The 19,749-nt window shown below is 53.2% G+C and overlaps 1 protein-coding gene across 3 annotated transcripts; it reads left to right on the forward strand.

The window, feature by feature from the left end:
• The first annotated feature begins 233 nt into the window (after nucleotides 1-233).
• ADCK2 (aarF domain containing kinase 2) lies at nucleotides 234-18,760 on the forward strand. 3 transcript variants are annotated; one of them, XM_042926562.1, is made up of 8 exons: nucleotides 234-2,118; nucleotides 4,015-4,161; nucleotides 6,614-6,742; nucleotides 8,750-8,845; nucleotides 11,123-11,374; nucleotides 12,758-12,886; nucleotides 14,234-14,287; nucleotides 18,359-18,760. In XM_042926562.1, the coding sequence occupies exons 1-8, from the start codon at nucleotides 1,186-1,188 to the stop codon at nucleotides 18,497-18,499; spliced, it is 1,881 nt and encodes a 626-aa protein (XP_042782496.1). In that variant the 5' UTR covers nucleotides 234-1,185; the 3' UTR covers nucleotides 18,500-18,760. The 3 variants fall into 3 exon arrangements, with proteins under 3 accessions (XP_042782496.1, XP_042782505.1, XP_042782513.1); XM_042926571.1 differs by having other exon boundaries at nucleotides 14,212-14,287; nucleotides 18,359-18,445; XM_042926579.1 differs by lacking the exons at nucleotides 14,234-14,287; nucleotides 18,359-18,760 and adding an exon at nucleotides 13,168-13,641.
• The last annotated feature ends 989 nt before the right edge of the window (nucleotides 18,761-19,749 follow it).

Genomic DNA, 19,749 nt, shown 5'->3' on the forward strand with positions numbered 1-19,749 from the left:
TCACTGCGCGTTTCCACGATTTCTGTAAGGAAGGCTGCAAAGATGTCCATGGAGACCCAGAGCACGGGCAGAAGGGGAGGGCGTGAAGGGCCCTTCCAGTTTTGCGCGAAATCGATTTATGCAGTCCTGGAGCGGAGGGCGGGGACGAGCCTCCGCCGCGTCCGCGCCGCTTCCGCTTTAAGGGGAGGTGCCCGAGCGGGCGCGCCGGGCGCTCCCGGAAGACGCGGGCGGCACGTCCTCTGCGCCGGATCCTCGGCCCTCCGCACGCGGTCCCGGGCTCTCGGCGGCGGGTTCCTCGGCCCAGGGATCCCCTGTCCCCCGCACGCCCTTTCCGCTCTGGGCTCCCGGACCCCGGCCGCCTGACTCCCGCTCTCCTCGCCCCTCTCCCCCTTTTTCTCCAACCCGATCGCCGGCCCTCCGCACACCCTTCCCGCTGTCGGCGTCCGGATCCTCAGGCCCTCAACGTTGGGTCTCTGCACCCGCCCCTCCCAGCCCCCACCCGCCACCTCCCGGCCCCAGGCTCCTTCCCACCCTGGTACCCGGGGTCTGGGTCTTCGGCGGTCCGTACTGCCCACCGCCCCGGCTTTCAATCCCTTGACCCGGGTGTACCTTCCTGCCTTCCCCGCACCCCTCCCTCCTGGCTCTCAGCACCCGCGCTCTGCGCCACGACCCTCACCCGCACCTCCACCCAGCCCCTCCTCGCTGTGGCCCTCCGCGGGTGCCCGGCCAGCGACCTGGAGTGGGGTGGCACCGCCTGCGCGGCCACCTCGCCGCAGGTCGCGTCCCCGCTCTGGGCCTGGCCTGGCGTCTGGCTCGGCCCCTCCGACCCTCGCAGTCGGTGCAGTTCTGAAAGCCCCCGAAGGCGCAGGCGGCCTCGGACCTTAGATCTAGGCGAGGTACCGGGAGGGAGCTCGGGGTGGAGCCGGGACGGAGGGGCCGGGCTGCGAGGCCTAGGGGGCGCTCCCTGCAGGGCAGGACCGGGAGCCAGACTGAGCACCGCTTGCACTCGCGTAGTTAGCACGCGGGCTCTGAGCGTCGCCGCATCTCGCTGCTGCCCCACTTTTAAGTGGGATACTCAGCTGTGGCCTGGACTCATGTCAGCCTTGCCCAGAGCGTGAACATAGATGGGTGCCCTTTAAGTCGAGGGCGGGCAACCTAGGCGGGGGACCTGACCTCTGGGAGAGGATGGTGACCCCCTGGCGTTTTTCTGTTAGGGTCTGCTTGTCGTACCTAAGAGGTTTTGAGCTCAGACAGGAACTCGGCCTTCTAAGATCATCTGGGTGCTCTCGTAATGCCAGACTCTGTTGGCTTCTGCTTGGCACTTTACCCAAACTTATCTCAGCCTATGGAGACGTTGGTGAGGGGGGCCCTGAGAGCGTGTGCCAGCAAAGAGCCAGCTGGAGTGACCTAGCTGAAAATGGGCCACCCCAGAGAGTCTCCCAAGAGGGGCCGCTAGGATGCCTCCTTCTGCACCTCCGTATCTGGCTCCGGGCTGGGGCTCTCTTGATGAAATTCTTCCCCCTCCTTCTCTTCTACCCCCTCACCTACCTGGCACCCAGCATCTCCAGCCTCTGGCTCTATCTGCTTCTGAAAGCCACGGAGACCTCGGGCCCAACATACATCAAACTGGGCCAGTGGGCCAGTACCCGGCGGGATCTCTTCTCGGAGGCTTTCTGTGCCCAGTTCTCCAAGCTGCATGTCCAGGTGACCCCCCACCCTTGGACTCACACTGAGCACTTCCTGCGGCAGGCATTTGGGGAAGACTGGGGAAGGGTCCTCTGCTTTGAGAAGAAGGAACCTGTGGGTTCAGGCTGTGTGGCCCAAGTGTACAAAGCACGTGCAAATCCCGCCTTCCTGGAGAATGTCAGCATCCAGAGACTTGCCGAGGCCTCCAGTCTGCAGCCTTCTTCAGAAGCTGGGGCAGTCGGGAGGCTGGGAGAGCTCTTTGGACCCCTGGGAAAGGGGTGGAAGTTTCAAGGAAGTCTTGCCGACCAGTCATTTCTAGAAAGGCTGCTCCTCCCTAAAGCTGGCCCGGATGGATCAAATGCAGTCCTGTCTCAGTCTTCAGCACCTGCCCACCAGTCTGAGCCAGATCACCTCATCCCTGTGGCAGTGAAAGTAAGTGCTCTGATGTTGTCACCTGTCCCTCCTGTCTCTAAAATCTCACCGACCCCACAGAGCTGTCCCCGATCAGAAACCCCCATTTGCAAATCACCCCACATTACCTTCCACTGATTTCTGTTAGCTTGACCTTTATCTGACTGCCTATGCTTTGCAAGCTGTTATTTCTTGGTTCTAGGGAGTGGTTGTGTGACTAGTCCAGTAAAGGCAAACGAAGAGGGTTTGGGGTCCGCTGCCTCTGTGGCTAGAGGAACCACCCAATGGACCCACTACTCTGGGGTCAGGGTAAGTCACAGACAGTCTAGGTTAGATACCATGTGGTGAGCCCAAGATGGCAGTCTTCATTTTTACAGAAGTGGCTCCCTTGTCTCTTCATTTCTTTTTTTTTATTAAAAAAAAAATTTTTTTACATGTTTATTTACTTTTGGGAGACAGACAGAGTGGGGGAGGGGCAGAGAGAGCGGGAGACACGGAATCCGAAGCAGGCTCCAGGCTCTGAGCCATCAGCACAGAGCCCGACGCGGGTCTCGAACCCATGAAGCGCAGGATCATGACCTGAGCCGAAGTCAGATGCTCAACCGACTGAGCCACCCAGGCGCCCCTCTTCGTTTCTAGTCACCCCTGCCTGGGCTCCATCAATTTTTAGTCTCCACACTTTTCCATTCCCTTTCAGCATGACCCCGGGGGTCTGGCCGACCCAGGTAGCAGGTACCCCTGATGCTCTCTTACACCTCCTTGGAAAAAACCCTCCCAAGCGTTCCTCAGTTCACACCTACTGAATCACACTTTCCAAGAGAGGAAGCTGAGGCCTGTCTTTTTATAAAGGCTGCAAGTGATTCTCATGAGTAGGCATGTTTGGGGAACACTGGACCAAAGTATCCTCTGCTCTGTGGAAGGCAAGGAGTGGGTGCCTGCATGATTTAATCTGTTCTTAAAGAACAGATGTTATGTTCTGCATGTTAGATGCATGATTTAATCTGTTCTTGGTGCCTCTGAAGTAGGCATTTCTTTAATTTCTATTTATTTATATTCCCATTTTATTCTGGAAAGGACTTGAAGTGGGGGTAGGGACTGTTATCTTCATGTTTTCAAAAGTGGGCGCCTGGGTGGCTCAGTAGGTTGAGTGTCCGACTCTTGATTTTGGTTCAGGCCATGATCCCAGGGTTGTGGGATCGAGCCCTGCATCAGGCTCCACGCTGAGCATGGAGTCTGCTTGAGATTCTCTCTCTGTCCCTCTGCCCCTCTCCCCAACTTGGATGTGTTCTCTCTCTCTAAAAAGAAAACGGAAGAAAAGCCAGAAAACTTTAAAAAGTGGAACAGGAGGCTGAGAGGTTGAGTACGTGCCCAGTTTCGGACTGGGCAAGAGTTGCAGAACAAACAGGCATTTGAAAGCAGTCTCTTCCCGTCCCACCGTGGTGCATCCTTGCTGGAGTTCTGTGACTCTAGATCCTTATCCGACTCAGGCTTTGGACTACCTGACTCATTTACCTGGTGCGCTGGCTCAGTAAAATGCAGATTTCTGGTCCCATCCCCAGGGTAGGTGATTCACTAGGTCTTGGAGGAGGCCCAGCAGTCTTTGTTGTCACGAGGCACCCCAAGGTGACTTTTATGCCTGCTAATGTTTGGGAGCCACTGACCTAACCTTAATGTATTTGGAAGGAAAAGCCCATCTCTTCTTCCCAGCAAAGCCAAGTGCAGCACAGAGGAGTTGCCCTGAGCATCTCCTTATCGAAGGCACATGGGAGTGAGGGCGGCAGGAGCATCCCGGGTGTCGGGACCCCATCCAGTTTTGCTCTGATGAGCATCGGGCTTGGCTCTCCTTTGATGGTGGGACCCAGCCCTGTCTGGGTGAATGTGCCCTCCTGATCCCTCTTCTGTCTGTCTTCCTGGCAGGTGTTGCACCCTGGCTTGCTGTCTCAGGTACAGATGGACCTGCTGCTGATGAAGACGGGCAGCCGAGTCCTCGCGCTTTTGCCAGGAGTCAAGTGGCTGAGCTTGCCGGAGATTGTGGAGGAATTTGAGAAGCTCATGGTCCATCAGGTGAAGTCTCCTTCCCTCGGTTGTAAATAGCATCTAACATAGTTCTTGCCGTTGGCCGTTTCGTAAATGCTGAACGAATGCGTGATTTCCTAGAATGTCGTGGCTCGTGTGGTGTAGTAGTCGGGGTAGGTACTGCTAACTGACATAACCAAGAATACCCCAATCTCAGAGGCCAAGTGCAGCGAGGTTATTTCTTGTATCAAAGTGCCATGCAGATGAGCCGGAGGAGGGAGAGGGGACTCTACTTCATGGTTATCCAGGGACCCAATTTCCTCCCAAGTTTGGTGCTGCCATCTTCAACCTGGGTCATCTAGGGTCCGTGTGGAGTGGAGAGAGAGGCCACTGTGGCCTTCTTAGTCTACAGGTCAGAGCTTTAATCGCACGGGCCCAATGTCACCGCAAGGGTGCCTGGGAAACACCATCTTCCTTAGCGCCTGGGAGGAAAGTACCAGGATCCTGGTGTTACCTGTGTCATCTGTGTTACCTGTGCCACAATCGATGGCTGATGTCCAGGGTGAGAAGAATTAGTGAAGTCACACACTGTGCCTTTGCTTTGTTTCGTTTCCAGGGTTTTTGAGTAGACAAGGACCTGCTCCCTGTCCAGGACCCTTGGGATACTTGTTTAAGTAGCCGGACTTGGTGAACATGTTTTGGGGGCAGCCGGGGCTTCAAGTAGGCAAGTGCACTGGCTCCCTGTTGGAGAGTGCAGAAACTGGCCGTCTTTCAAAAGCAAGGTGCTCAGTCTTCATTTCTGTCCTCTGATGGAAGGTTTTAAGTCCCGGGCGGGGATGCATTTGAATGTTTAGAAAGCTTTGCTTTATGCTGCGGGCAAGGTAGTTTCCATGATAAAAGAAAATTAAAATAGAGGAAATAGCTTCTATTCCAGCAACCAGCTCTGCATCACTGTCATTCCTACCACCCCTCCTCCAAGTCCGATAGACACCATGGGGTGATGGGGGAGATTTTCTCGTCCATAAGGAATATATAGTACGCAGAAGGGGACTGGCCCATAAATACCTGCAAAAAGAGCACGATCCCGGTTATAGTAGGAGTCTCTCCAGGTTCACGTGGGTAGAGCTGGGGCCCGAGAGGGGAAGTGGTCATTCTGTCCTGAGGGTCAGGCTCCCCAGACTCCAGCTGAGTCTTGAAAGGTGAGTGGTGTTTACGGTTGGACCAAATGGGGGAAGAACATTCCCATCAGAGGGACTAAGGAAGGCGAAGGGGATGGGGAGCATGAGGCAGGCCAGGATGTTCAGCACCGTATAGACTGGCTGAAGCTAGAGTTCTGGGAGGTGGAGGAAGCGGGAGGCACAAAGAGATGGAGCTCAAGAGAGCAGTGGGGGCCAGACAGTGAGCCACCTTGGATGTCATCCTAAAGAATTTAGGCTTCGTCCTACAGGTGGTAGGGGGCACCAGCAGATGGATTAGAGAGAGGGAAGATGGGGGTCAAGGAGCCCAGTGCCTCTTTTGGCTGGGAGTCACCCTGGGAGCTGTAGTGAGGGGGAAACGGGGGAGTGGATCCGAGAGAGGTGTGGCTGCAGCCTTGGTGGCCTGGAGTCACAAATAGCGTGGAGGACAAGAGAGGGGTAATCTGCAGTGACTCCCAGGTGACTGGCTGCATGGGGGGCGGGGGGAGTAAATTCCGTTGAGACGTGGAGTTCAAGGGTGTTCAAGGGTGGACTCCATTCAAGACACGGAGTGTGGGCTTCTAGGAAAAGAAGTGTGGAGTTGGTAGCGGGGTCTGGACGGGAGACCACGGTTCTGTCGTGAGGAGGTGCTGGCTGAGGACGTGAGGGGATGGAGAGGGAGAGTGGAGGCTGGTGGAGGTCAGCAGCTGAGACCGCGTGGGGGCACACAGGGGAGGAGTGGCCAGGAGACCAGACCTAGACGGAGCGGTTGGAGGCAGGGGGAGGACCGGGGGAGGGAAGGGTGGGTGCCAAGAGAACTGTTCAGGAGGAACAGGGTCATCAAGGGCACCGGTAGCAGGTGCCTGGAGAGATGGGAGCGGTCCCTTGAGTGGCAAGGGAACGGCTTGCCGAGCGGAGGGAGCTGCGTCAGCGCGGTGGGCAGAGGGCAGCGCCGGCCCCTGATGGAGGTGGACCTCAAGAGGGGGACAGGTCTAGGGCTGGTGGAGGCCAGAGGGCCACCGGAGAGCACGGGAGAGAAAGCCCTGGGACGTGGGCAAGGGCTCCGTGGCCTGGAGCCACGCGGGGTGGGCAGAGAGGGAATAGCGGGGAGGCAGTGGAGTCCAAGTGCGGCGAGGGGGTCTGCAGCTGTGGCTCCCAGGAGTTCCCGCAGCCAAAACCGCCCTCCCTTGTCTCCTGAGGAGTTCTGCAAGAAGGCAGGTGCAGAAGGCCGCTGCACGTGGTGACTCACTAGCTTGCTGGCCATCCAGATACTGCTCTCCCTGGGCCCGGGTTACCCCTCATCTTTTCTCTCCACTTCCCTCTAGATCGACCTGCGTTACGAAGCTCGGAACCTAGAACACTTCCAGTGCAACTTCCTGAATGTGAATTCTGTCAGATTCCCCACCCCTCTGCGTCCCTTTGTCACCAGGGACGTCTTGGTGGAAACTTATGAAGTAAGAGTGAGCGCTTCCCAGGCTGTGCCTTCCACTCACAGCTGGGCCATCTCCGCTGTTCAGTCTGAAAAGGCAAAAGCCAAGAGAAAATGAGGGCAACTCAGATATGGCATGAGGCAGGGAGGTCGTGTAGCGGGGTGGCTGGGAGCCTGGGCGTGGCTTCAGACTTTCTGGACTTGAAAATCTGCTTTCTTTTTTTTTTTTTTTCTTCATATGTCAAATTGACAGAGATTTTATTTTACTTTATTATTTTATTTTATTTTTTTAAATTTAATTTATTTTTAAAATTTACATCCAAATTAGCATATAGTGCAACAATGATTTCAGGAGTAGATTCCTTAACGCCCCTTACCCACTTAGCCCATTGCCCCCTCCTACAGACCCCTCTAGTAAACCCTCTGTTTGTTCTCCATATTTAAGAGTCTCACGTTTTGTCCCCCTCCCTGTTTTTATACTATTTTTGCTTCCCTTCCCTTATGTTCATCTGTTTTGTCTCTTAAAGTCCTCATATGAGTGAAGTCGTATAATTTTTGTCTTTCTCTAATTTTGCTTAGTATATAATACCCTCTAATTCCATCCACGTAGTTGCAAATGGCAAGATTTTATTCTTTTTGATTGCTGAGTAATACTCCATCGTGTATATATACCACATCTTCTTTATCCATTCATCCATTGATGGGCATTTGGGTTCTTTCCATACTTTGCTATTGTTGATAGTGCTGCTATAAACATTGGGGTGCGTGTGTCCCTTCGAAACGGCATACCTGTATCCCTTGGATAAATACCTAGTAGTGCAGTTGCTGGGTCATAAGGTAGTTCTATTTTTAATTTTTTGAGGAACCTCCATGCTGTTTCCAGAGGGGCTGCACCAGTTTGCATTCCCACCAGCAGTGCAAAAGAGATCCTCTCTCTCTCTGCATCCTCACCAACATCTGTCGTTGCCTGAGTTGTTAATGTTGGCCATTCTGACAGGTGTGAGGTGGTATCTCATTGTGGTTCTGGTTTGTCTTTCCCTGACGATGAGTGATGTTGAGCATTTTTTCACGTGTCGGTTGGCCATCTGGATGTCTTCTTTGGAGAAGTGTCTATTCATGTCTTTTGCCCATTTCTTCACTGGATTATTTGTTTTTTTATAGATTTTGGATACTAACCCTTTATCTGATATGTCGTTTGCAAATACCTTCTTCCGTTCTGTCGGAAAAACTGCTTTCCATTTTATTTGCTGGTGACTTCAGTTTCTTGGTGTATAACAGCAGGCACCTGCCCCGCCTCATAGGGTTGTTCCAGGACACAGTGACACATTGAATACAAGATGCCTTCAGCAGAGTTTACACAGAGAAAGTGTTCAGCAAATGTTTGTGTCACATCATTGCCCTTAGCTGTTGCCTGGTTCAGCCTCCTTTGTAAAGATAGTAAGGTGAGATCCAGGGAAGTGACACGAATGACCCGGTGTTACTAGCTGTGTGATCTTGAGTAAGTTATTTAAACTCTCTGGGCTTTAGTTCTTTTATTTGCTCCTGAGGAATAACAAGATCTGTCTTAGCGGGCTGCTTTGACAATTAAATAACTAACCTGTGTGAACTGTTTATTTACTAGCTCTTTCTTGTCTCTGCCCTTTCATCGTCCTTTCCGTTTCCCTGCCCAAGGCCATAGAGCTCATTCATGTCCCTGTTGACTGACTCTTGATCAGAATCTAGTTCTCCTGGGGTCTGTTCCTGTGTTCTCCCACCATCTTACAGCATTTCTTACCTGTGGGGGGCAGAGTTGTGGGTTTCCTCTGTAAAATGGGACTTATTTTCCTTTGAGAAGTGTTCTAGAAGGGATAAGTAAGTAGATTAAAATTAACTTGTGGGTGACAGATTCATAGGGATTCTAAGGAAGGAAAAACTCTTGAGAAGAGTAGGGATGGGAAGGCAGTGCCCATGTGTCACGTGGGGATGAGGAATACGTGGGGTGTTCGGCGGGCTTTTCAGGGTAAAGCTGTCTCTTCCTTGACCTTTCTTCCAGGAAAGTGTGCCTGTGTCCAGTTACCAGCAGGCGGGGATTCCTGTAGACTTGAAGAAGAAGATTGCACGTCTGGGGATCAACATGCTTCTGAAGATGGTGAGTTCATGGGCATGGAGAGGGTGCCCCAGCCCAGCATGTGGTCAAATCTCACGTGGGAAGATGGTGGAGACACTGGTCGGCTCCCATGGGCGGGAAGATGAGGAAAGCAGCAAGCCGCCATCTTGAAAATCTGCTCTAGGAAGAGCTGAGCCACCCACCACGACCGTTCATTCTACATCTTTCTGTTAAGCGCTTTCTTGGTGGCATGTGCTTGGTCACCATGCAGGGTGCGGTGGGAAGAGTGGGGAGCAAGACCCAGGCTCTGCCCAAGTTGCCTACAGTTTAGGCAAACAGCGGAAGATACCGTATGTTAAATGGTACTTCATTCATTCAGCAGTGTTTATGGAGCACCCTCTCTGTGCTCAATAAACTAAATTGAGTGCTGACTTTACAGTAGTGAGCGAAACCGATATGATCACAACGTTCATGGGACTGTCACTCATTGGGAAGACAGGCCACAAATGAGTAAATGATACACAGGCACAAGAGGGTCATTTAGGTGGGGCCCATCCTAGCCTCAGGATTCATTCAGAAAGCGATGCCATCTGAGCTGAGATGTAGAGGAAGTCTAGGTGTCACCTACGAGGGCTCAGCCTGATGATGTAAATGAGCTGATGCCCATAAAAGGACATAGTGAGCCCTAAGCAGTGTTAGCTTCCGTGTCATCATTAGTACTAACAGCAGCAACTGGGATTGATAGCAGCTCACGTGTAGGAGTAAAGAAAGTGGGTACTGAGGTTATCCAGGGTCTGGACTCTCCCTGGCAGTTGGCACAGAAGGGAGTGGCTGAGGGATGGATGGCATGTTGTAGGCAAGAGAGAGGATATGAGCCCAGGTCTGCAGCATGCGGAATACGGGTAAGAAGGAACCAGGTGTGTCGGCACAGTGGGAAGAAAGAACCTGCGTGACTGGCATGGAGCTGTGGGGGCCGAGGCCAGTGGCCAGAGCAGGGCAGGGGTGAGAAGAGGAGCTCGGAGCAGGCCTCGACTCCACCTCTGGCCTCTGGTGGAAAGTCAGCAGCACCCCCGCCCACCCCCCCTACCACCAGCTACTCCCAGAGAAGCCGGATTGTCTGGGGAGAGCTGGGTGTTCTCTCAGTCGGTGCAGTGGGAGTTCAGTGGGGAGAGGACTTTGTCCCCAGCAACAGGGCTCCAAGGGGCACCTTGGGCCAGAGGGGAGGGTGCGGTGGGGGCAGCCAGGGGGGAAGGCAGCAGGAAATAGCACGCAGAATTGGGGCGATCGTGATGGGTTCCAGCTTGCAGAATCAAGGATGGGGGTGAAAGCTGGGGGGCCAAGGGGACAGCAAGGTGCCAGGAGGTTCAGCCCGGGGTCAGGGGTCAGCCAGCCTCTGGAAACCACATCCTGCGGGTGTGCCAGCCCTGGCTTCTCTAGTTCCAGGATTTTCACCAGGGCAGCGGGCTCTCTTACCTCCTTCACAGCCAGAACCTGGCCCAGGAGGGCCTCTGGCCTGGGTCTGCAGCCAGTAGGAAGTAGGAGGGTGTCCCTGAGAGCCTCTGAGGCTCTTCTTCCCCTTTGGAAGGATTGCTGGTGGTTTCTGACCACAGAGATGAGCTTTCATAGGAGGCAGATCCTGTCCCACCAAGTCACACCTGACTTCCTGTCCGGCATCGTCCTGGGGCTTTCTTTCCTGCTTAGTGGGTTCGAAGCCACTTCTCCCCACCCACCCGATGCTGTGTCCAGTGTGGGTTGTTGGTATCATGGTTAGACTCTACCGTGTGGACGGATGGAGGGAATGGAGGGGATGTCTGATTAATGAAATGTTTTTCTAAAAAGGTGGTTCCACGAATTTTAAGAATATAGAATTTGGGGGAAGCTTTAAACAATGAGTAGATAATTCGTGATTAGAATATCAATTGCTCAAACTACAGTATAAAAATAAGTCCTTTGAAATGCAGTTTGGCCTTTGATTTTTCATGTTCCCTTCTAATCTTTTTTAATGTTCTTTACTTTGAAAATAACTTTTCTCTTAAAAATGTCAACCTGGCCTTCGGCAGTACAGATTCTGAAGTGAGAACAGAAGCCACGAGGCTTTATAAAACGTACACCTCTTTGCCATTGTACTCAATCGATGTGGGGCTCGAACTTACAAACCGTGAACCCTGAGATCATGACCTGAGCTGAAACCCAGAGTCGGACACTTACCCGCTTGAGCCACCCAGGCAGCCCCCACCCCTGTCCCGGAAGCTTTTTCACGTGTGGTCTGGTGGTGATGGGGTGGTGACTCAGCCTTGAATGGCACTGATCTCCTTCCAGATATTTGTGGACAACTTTGTCCATGCAGACCTCCACCCTGGGAACATCCTGGTCCAGGGCGCCGACGGTCTTTCCAAGAGTCAAGAGGCACGGCTGCAGCAGGTGGATGTCTGCGATACGCTGGTGATGGCCATGACACCTGCCCCATGCCCGCTGCGCCTGGTGCTGCTGGATGCCGGCATCGTGGCCGAGCTGCAGGATGCCGACCTGAGCAACTTCCGGGCAGTTTTCATGGCTGTGGCGATGGGCCAGGTGAGACCCACTGGGCCGGCGGGAATCGGAGACGATCTTTTAGGCTCTTGGAAACCGTGGGGTTTCCCTTGTCAATCTTGTTAATGCCTGCCTTGGCCGGGGGTGCTCTTGATGGACGCAGGTGGAGTGGAGTGGAGCGGGGAGAGGGAAGGAGAGGAGAGGAAACGAAGCTATCCAAGGGGTCTTTGGTCAGAATGCGCCGATGCCCACGCGTGACGCCCGTTCTAAGCAGCTCACAGTTTGGGACAGCATCCCGAATGCTGTTCCGTACTGGTAGTTTCTCTTCCCTCCTCAGCAGGCATGTGGGTGGGCACTGGGAACGCCGGCTTCTCGTCTGAATAACGGCTGGCCTGGCCTGTGCCATTTGCTGCAAGACGGCAGGCTGGTGAGAAGCAGCAGCTTAGAGAACTTACTCTCCAAGTGTGGGGAGATACCTTGGAATCTGGAGTGGTCTTTAACCCCCAACCCTGTGGCTCGGAGGGGCTCCAGTTGCTGAGAGTGATTATTTACAGAAAGGGATTCAGCAAAACCTCCACAGAGTCAACTTCAGGTACTACATCAAGAGTGACAGTGAAGAAACCCTCTGGCCAATGATGTGGAATTTTCTAGCAAAAAAGACCCTGCCAAAGAGAGAGCTGGTTTAAAAAACAAAAAGGCAAAATTCAGGGGAGGCTCTGCTTATTTAGGAGGCTTCTGAGGGGACAAACCAAAGGCTCGAGCCTGAGACCTGATGAAAGCATCCCCTGGGCCAAGGTTAAACACTGAGGTGCAGTGGCAGGTGGAGGGTGGGGGGACGTTCCCCTGCGCAGGTGGGGGAGACAGAGCTTGGCTCCTGGGGTGGCTCTGTGGGAGGTGAAAGGCACTGTAGTGACCGCTCGGGTGTTCGGGGAGACCGGGAGGCTCTCTGGTCAGAGGGCGCCCTGGGCAGAGGAGGCGGAAGGCCGGAGCGCAGAGGTCAGGTCGGCTGTGAGGAGGGAATTCTCCTCGGGCGGGGAGAGAGCCCACGAGGAGAGTGTGGCTGGTCCGGTCCAGCAGCAGGTCCTGGTGACTCTGGGGGACGGGCTGATTGGTCGGCAGTGCCTCGTGGAGCGCGAGCAGCAGGGCACTGGTTTTGCCCCGTCCCCTGTGTGGCTGTTGAAGGTGAAGGAGGCGAACACAGCCCCTTGCCCTGACTGCACTGGAGCCTGTGGGCTCCCAGCGACCGACAGAGGCTTTGAAAGTCTTTGTTTGGTCACCAGGTATTTTGGAGTGGGTATAATTAGAAAAGCTCGGGACGGTAGACAACTGAGGTGGAAGCAACTAGAATACAAAGCAGTTTGGGCAGAGCGTCCAGTTTTATGGCCTCTTGACTCTACCGAGTTTCCTTTCTTTCACGTCTTGCAGGGCCAGAGAGTGGCTGAGCTCATCCTGCATCACGCCCGGGCCAGTGAGTGCAGGGACGTGGAGCGGTTCAAGGCCGAGATGGCCGCCCTGGTGACTCAGGCCAGGAAGAACACCATCACCCTGGAGAAAGTGAGCAGGCCACTTGAGGGGCAGAGGCCTTGGGGTGTTTACTGCCCTTGCCCTCGGATGGAGCAGAGGTTGAAGGGAGACCTGTTCGCAGGGAGAAGTCTTGAGTGGGGTTGAGCGTTAAGGCAGGTAGAGAGCGCACGTTTCCTCTGCCCACGTCTTCCGGGTGCAGGGCGACCCACTGGAGGCCCGGCTCTCAAGAGTGACTCCTCGACCAGGTTCTCCTGGTGGCTGCTGGGGCAGGGACATTTACAGTGCCACTCTCCCACCCGTTCCCCATCCAGGTTGTGGCCCTTCTGCAGCTTCGCCTGTGTCTGGAGCTCAGCTGAGTGGGGAGGGAAGGAGGACGAAGGCCCCGGAGCAGCCAGAGGACATGCCTAACCTTCGTGTCCTTTATTTACAGCCGAACCAAAGCCCACTCGGTGTTTTATACACAGTTCTAACCCGTTTTCTTGCCAAGTTCATGGCCTACACTAGCAGGAGCAAGTCAGAGCAAGGAGTGGCCCCCTGTAGCGAGGAGCTGGCACACTGGCACTGGCCATGTGGTGTATTCACCTAAGATTTCTGTGCGCCGAGAGGGATGGGATCCACGGGCCCCCAGGCTGGACCGTGGCGGGGGGCTTGGAACTCAGTTGTGCGATGGGAGCTGGGCTTGTATGTATGCGGTCCTTTCTGGAAGTTTTCCGAGAGCCCCTTTCCCGACGGCTGGTGTGTGTGTTTGCGGGGGGCGGGTCGGTGGGGTGGGGTGGGTGTGTGTGTGGTTGTGGGTGTGTGTGTAGTTTGTGTGTGTGGTTATGGTGTGTGTATAGTTGTGTGTGTGTGTTTGTGGGTGTGGGTGTGTAGTTGTGTGTGTGTATGTGGTTGTGGCTGTGTGTGTGTGTGGCTGTGTGTGTGTGTGTCTGTGCATGTGTGGGTGTGTGTGTTTGTGTGTGGGTGTGGTTGTGGATGTGTGTGGGTGTGGGTGTGTGGTTGTGTGTGTGTGGTTGTGTATGTGTATGTGGTTGTATGTTGGTGGTTGTGTGGTTGTGGCTGTGTGTGTGTGTTTGGGTGGGTGTGCGTGTGTGGCTGTGTGTGTGTGTGTGTGTGTTTGGGTGGGTGTGCGTGTGTGGCTGTGTGTATGTGGTTGTGTGGTTGTGTGTGTGTGGGGGTGGTGTGGGGGTGGTTGTGTATGTGGTTGTATGTTAGTGGCTGTGTGTGTGTGTGTGTGTGTGTGTGTTTGGGTGGGTGCGCGTGTGTGGCTGTGGCTGTGGGCAGGGGCGGGGGTGGGTGGTAGGACAGGGTGGGACAGGGACCTGGAAGGTACAGAAGTGGTTGTGGGGACTCCGCAGTCCGTTTTATTCTGTTTTCCAGCTTCAAGTTTCCAGCCTTCTGTCGAATGTCTTTAAGTTACTGATGACTCACAAGGTGAGGCCCGAGGCGCAGCTGAGCCTCCACGCGCTGCTCAGGCTGGAGGGCAGGCGTCTGGGGAAGCCGGAGGGCGGCCGCAGGGTGGAGGGAGGTACTTCCCCTCCGTGCGATCTTGTCCTGGCGGACATTTGTGTGGCGAGTGCTGTTCGTGTTCGCTGACACGGGCGTGGCGGGCCGTTTCCCTCTCACGGTGACTCTGAGTACCCCTCGGTCGAGTGGCCCAAGTACCCGCGATACCCAGCTGGAGAGACGAATACCCGGCTGTCTTCACAAATGCCAGAACCGCCTCACTCGGGCTTTTCATGCCTTTTCCATCCTCAGTTCTCATTAGTGATGCTTAGTATTAACGTAAGTCATACTTACCTCTTTCCCGTGTGGCATAAAGTCCCGGGGCCAAGGGTGGCCCAAGAGGAGGTGCCTCTTGTCCTGGTGGGTTCAGAGGCCCCGGTGGGGCTGTCCTGGCCTTCGCCTCCTGCCCCAGTCCCTTAGGGGGAAGTGGCCTCATGGTTCTTCACCTTGGCCTTTGCCTCGGCTCTATCTGCTCCTGATGGAGTGTGGTCTTGGGCCACTCTTCAGAGTGAAGCCGCCAGCCAAGGCGTTGAGGGTGGGGAAGGGAGGATTCTCCTCTGAAGATGGCCTTTCCCATCATTTCCCGTGAGGCTCTGCAGTCTGGTAATAAAACACCACGTGGAGGAGGCAGCTCTTTGGCAGGGATCATAGCACAGAGCTGAGAGTCCTAAAGTTGTCTGGCCCGGCGCCTTCACTCTACAGAAGGCACAGCGGGGGAGGCCGGTCTGCTCTCTTTCTCGGGCCTCAGTGGCGGAGCCGGGACTTGACACGTAACCAGGTCTCTCAGTCCTGTGCTCTCTGTGCTGCTCCATGACTCCTGTGCAGTAGCGGCATGCTTGGGACAAAACAGACTCACAGACCAGGGGTCTCCAAGTACCCTATGGATTCATGAGATAACAGGTGCCGCTGGCTCGTGTAGGACGCCTACCACCTGGGTCCGTTGCGCATCCAGCTTCTCGTTGAATCTCAGGACGATGCCCGCAGGCAGGTCTGACCTCTATCGTGTTATCTGAATGAAGAGACGGGGCACGGAAGGACTAAGTGACTCCCCACGTCCCACCAACTGTGCGTGGCACAGCCTCCCCCCTGCCCCCCTGCAACTGTCTCTTGACTCTAGAGTTGGCTTTGTTGGTGGGGTTTTGGTAAAAAACTTTATGCTTTCCAAAACTTCTGACACGTTCTGTTTTGCAGGAGGCTTCCATACGGCCTCGGGGTTGGGGAAAGCTTTAGTCATCGCTAGGGAGTTGGGTTGGAGGGAAACAGGACTGAACATCCGCTCCTGGGAGTTCAGTCGCACACGATGCAGAGCAGGTGGCCAAGACTCAGGCTCACCAGCTCTGACCTGAATGAGCGCCTCCCAGCCCCCAGGGCCGCCGTGAGTAACCACAGTAGTGTGCAGGGGCTCCCTGTGTGCGCCCTATATCATGTTGTCACTGTCCCATTTAAAGCCCTCAACATCCTCAAGGCAGGCACCTGTGCCCAGAGGCCCAGCCACGAACCCACGGCCACACGGCGCCTGTGGTAATGCCAGGACCCGGGTGCCGGCCGTCTGACCACAGAGCCCGGACTCTTCCTGCTTTGTCCTCCTGTCCCCCGTGCTCTAACTCCGCAGACAGCCTTCCTTACACACAGTGTGGGACACAGTGGTTCAAAGCTCTTGAAGTGTTTGCTGTTATCGTTGCTGTTCCCAGGATGGGAGAGCCGACAGGTACCTAGTACAAGTACCGAATTCTGGACATTTCACCAGGCATTTAATTTTTTAACAAGCTTAAAAACGTTTATAGGTAAAATATATGTATACATTTATCCTAACCATTTTTTAAAGTTTTTTTTTTTAATGTTTATTTACTTCTGAGAGAGAGAGAGAGCGCGCGCACATGTGTGCTCGAGCAGGAGAGGGGCAGAGAGAGAGAGGGGGAAGCAGGCTCTGTGCTGAGAGCAGAGAGCCTGATGTGGGGCTCGAACCCATGAACCGTGAGATCGTGACTTGAGCTGAAGTCAGACATTTAACCGACTGAGCCACCCAGGCACCCTAACCCTAACCATTTTCAGTGCATAGTTCAGTAGTGTCCACCATATTCACATTGTTGTGTAACAAATCTCTAGAACTTTCTCAATTTGCGAAATGGAAGCTATATCCGTTGATCAGCATCTCTCAGTTAATTTCTCCCTCCTGGCAACCCCTGGCAACCACCGTCCTACTTTCTGTTTCTGTGATTTTGACGACTCTAGATATCCCGTATAAATGGAATCGCGCCCTATTTGTCCTTTTGTGACTGGCTTGTTTCACTCAACATCATGCCCTCGAGCTTCCTCCATATTGTAGCACGTGACAGGGTTTCCTCCTTCTGTAAGACTGAATAATATTCCACCGTATGTCTACACCGTATTTTCTTTATTTGTTCATCCAGCCACGGATATTGGGGCTACTTCCCCCTCTTGGCTGTTATGAATAATTCTGTAGTGAACATGGATGTGCAAATATTTCTTTGAGGTCCTGCTTCGAGTTCTTTGTATATTTACCCAGAAGTGGGACTGCTATATCATATGGTATTTTTTTTTAGTTTTTGAGGAAGCTCTGTACTGCTTTTCCATGCGTGATTTTACCTGTCCGTCACCAATATACAAAGGATCCAGTCCGGCTCTTTGCTAGTGCCCATCCTACCGGGCGTGAGGTGGTATCTCCTTGTGGTTCTGATTGGGTTTCTCTAGTGATTAGTGACGTTCAGCATCTATTCATATGCTTGATGGCCATTTATACATCTTCTTTGGAGAAATGTCTATTCAAGTGACACTTAACTTTTTAATAAAATATTTGCCAGAGGGGAGCCTGGGTGGCTCGGTCGGTTAAGCTCTGACTTCGGCTCAGGTCATGATCTCACAGCTCCTGAGTTCGAGCCCTGCGTCGGGCTCTTTGCTGACAGCTCAGAGCCTGGAGCCTCCTTCGGTTTCTGTTTCCCACTCTGGCCTTCCCCTGCTTGTGCTCTGTCTCTGTCTGTCTCTCTCTCTTTCTCTCAAAAATAAATGTTAAAAAACATATACATTTGTCAGAAACAGTGGAAGAAAGAATACAACAAACACAAGCTCACCCCTCAGCTTAAGTTAAGAATGAAAACATTTCTGGTGGTGCTGAAGCACGACCTGACCCCCAGACAACTTCTCAGGTCTTAACGGAGACAAATGCCCTTTACCTTTTTTTTTTTAAGTTTTATTTATTTTGAGAGAGAGAGAGAGCATGTGTGCCAGCAGGGGAGGGACAGAGGGTGAGGGAGAGAATCCACACTGTCAGCGCAGAGCCCGACAGGCTCGAACTCCCGAACCGTGAGATCATGACCTGAGACGAAATCAAGAGTCGGACGATTAACCCACTGAGCCCCCCGGGCGCCCCAATAACGTTTCACTTTTAACAGAGAGTATTTCCCCCTGAGTCAGCCTTCCATTTTCTGACCTTCTGTGCTCTCGAAAAGCAGATTCTTGCTCTTCCAGGTTTCAATTCTGGCTCTACTCTCCCTCACGCAGCGGCCTGGAATAAATCACTTAACCACCCTGCACCTGAGCTTCCTTTCTCTAGCATGTGGAGAACAGTACGTTTGCGGACTAGTTGAGTAATTTACTTAAATCGCTGCTACTATTCCCCTGGCTCCAAAGGGGAGGCAGCCATGCTGTTTGAGCAAAGCCACTTGCGCGGTCTCACAAAGGCCGTTGCAGCTCTTGAAGGATGACCCTCGTGCAGCTGTGAAATAGTCATTTTATCGTTTTTAAGTCATTCATCCACACACACCCCTAGAGAAGTACGTGCTTCATCCCCCAGATTTTCCGTCAATATTTCTAGTAGAGGGGAGGTTGGGGGACTGGATGATGGTGGGGAAGACGATGGGGTCGGGAGAGGAGTGGTAGGTAGGTGGTAGAAATCCCAGGCATGGAGTGGACGGTCTCATGGTTATCCGGGATCCTCTCTCTGTCAGTGGGCTTTGGTAAGAACCAGTTTTTCTGTTTCAGGTAAAGCTAGAGAGCAACTTCGCCTCCATTGTGTTCGCCATCATGGTGTTGGAGGGGCTTGGCCGCTCCCTGGACCCCAAACTGGACATCCTGGAGGCAGCGAAGCCCTTCCTTCTGAAAGGACCAGCGTCCTCCCGCTGACCGCAGCCGTCGGCAGGCAGCGGGCTTTCGTCTCAGAACTGAAGGCCACCCCCAGCAGCCTCCCCTGTGGCAGCTTGGACATTTTCAAATTGGTACGCGTGGAAGGCATGCCGAGGTCTGGCACTCTGACCTGGTTCAGGCTTCTGTGTGAAAAGCTTTGGGTTATTTGTGGAAGGAAAGGGAGGGGAGACTCCTCTCCGTTCAGCGTGGGAGATGGGCCCGGTGTCAGGGAGACTTTCAGGGAAAATGTTCCGCGGAGGACAAATAAACTTAGTTATTTTGTTTTCTCGTTTCTCTCTTTTCTTCTTAACCCTGTACATTTCCCAATCAGGGAGGCCCTGCAAGTGCTCTGATATTTAGGTTAGAAAATGTCACAGAATCCTGTAGACCCATGGCTTCCAAATGTTTTTGATTAGGTACCCTCCTAGTGAAAAGTTGAATCTATTTACATACATACCTGCACGCACATAACGTATTTAGAAGTTTTACACAGGTTCTACCGCCACCAGCAGATCTCTGAAGGCACGGTATATGCTCTGGGCAAATTTTGCTGTACTTCAAAGTATCTTCTTGATAATCTTTCATATTTTTTGGTGACCTGCTAAATTTTATGACCAGGTAAAGTGATTAATATGGCTGCCACAGTAGGGACAGGGACGGAATGATCTCTGCCATTTTCTTAAAGTTCCCCGGTGCTCACATATCAGCATTCATACTGCAGTCTCTGAGCAGTGTTCAGGCCCTTTCCCATTCGTCCAGGGTTAATTTTGGCTGATATTAACACAGAGCTAACATAATGAGAACTTCCTGTAAACCAGGGCCTGACATCTGCACACGGTGACACTCTCCAGCAATGAATTAAGGAGGCCACTGCCTGCCTTTCTGCCCTGGGCCCACTCACGGTCAGTTCCCCAAAACGGGTGGGCCCCCATTGGACTAAGCGGGTTCCAGGGTCAGCTTGTAGAGCCAATATCAGTAAAACTTAGTTTCTTTCTTTTTCTTCTTTTCTTTCTTTCTTTCTTTCTTTCTTTCTTTCTTTCTTTCTTTCTCTTTCTTTCTTTTCTTTCTCTCTCTTTCTTCTTCTTCTTCTTCTTCTTCTTCTTCTTCTTCTTCTTTTCTTTTTGATAAAAAATAGTATTTTCTCCCACATCACAGTGGATTCTCTTGCTTGTTTTGGAGACCGCTGCTCTAGATAGTAGTAAGTCAAGCCTTCCCACTCTCTGGAAGTTCTGGTCTGACCACAGGACTAG

This window comes from Panthera leo, chromosome A2 (assembly GCF_018350215.1).
Source record: "Panthera leo isolate Ple1 chromosome A2, P.leo_Ple1_pat1.1, whole genome shotgun sequence".
NCBI classification, from domain to species: domain Eukaryota; kingdom Metazoa; phylum Chordata; class Mammalia; order Carnivora; family Felidae; genus Panthera; species Panthera leo.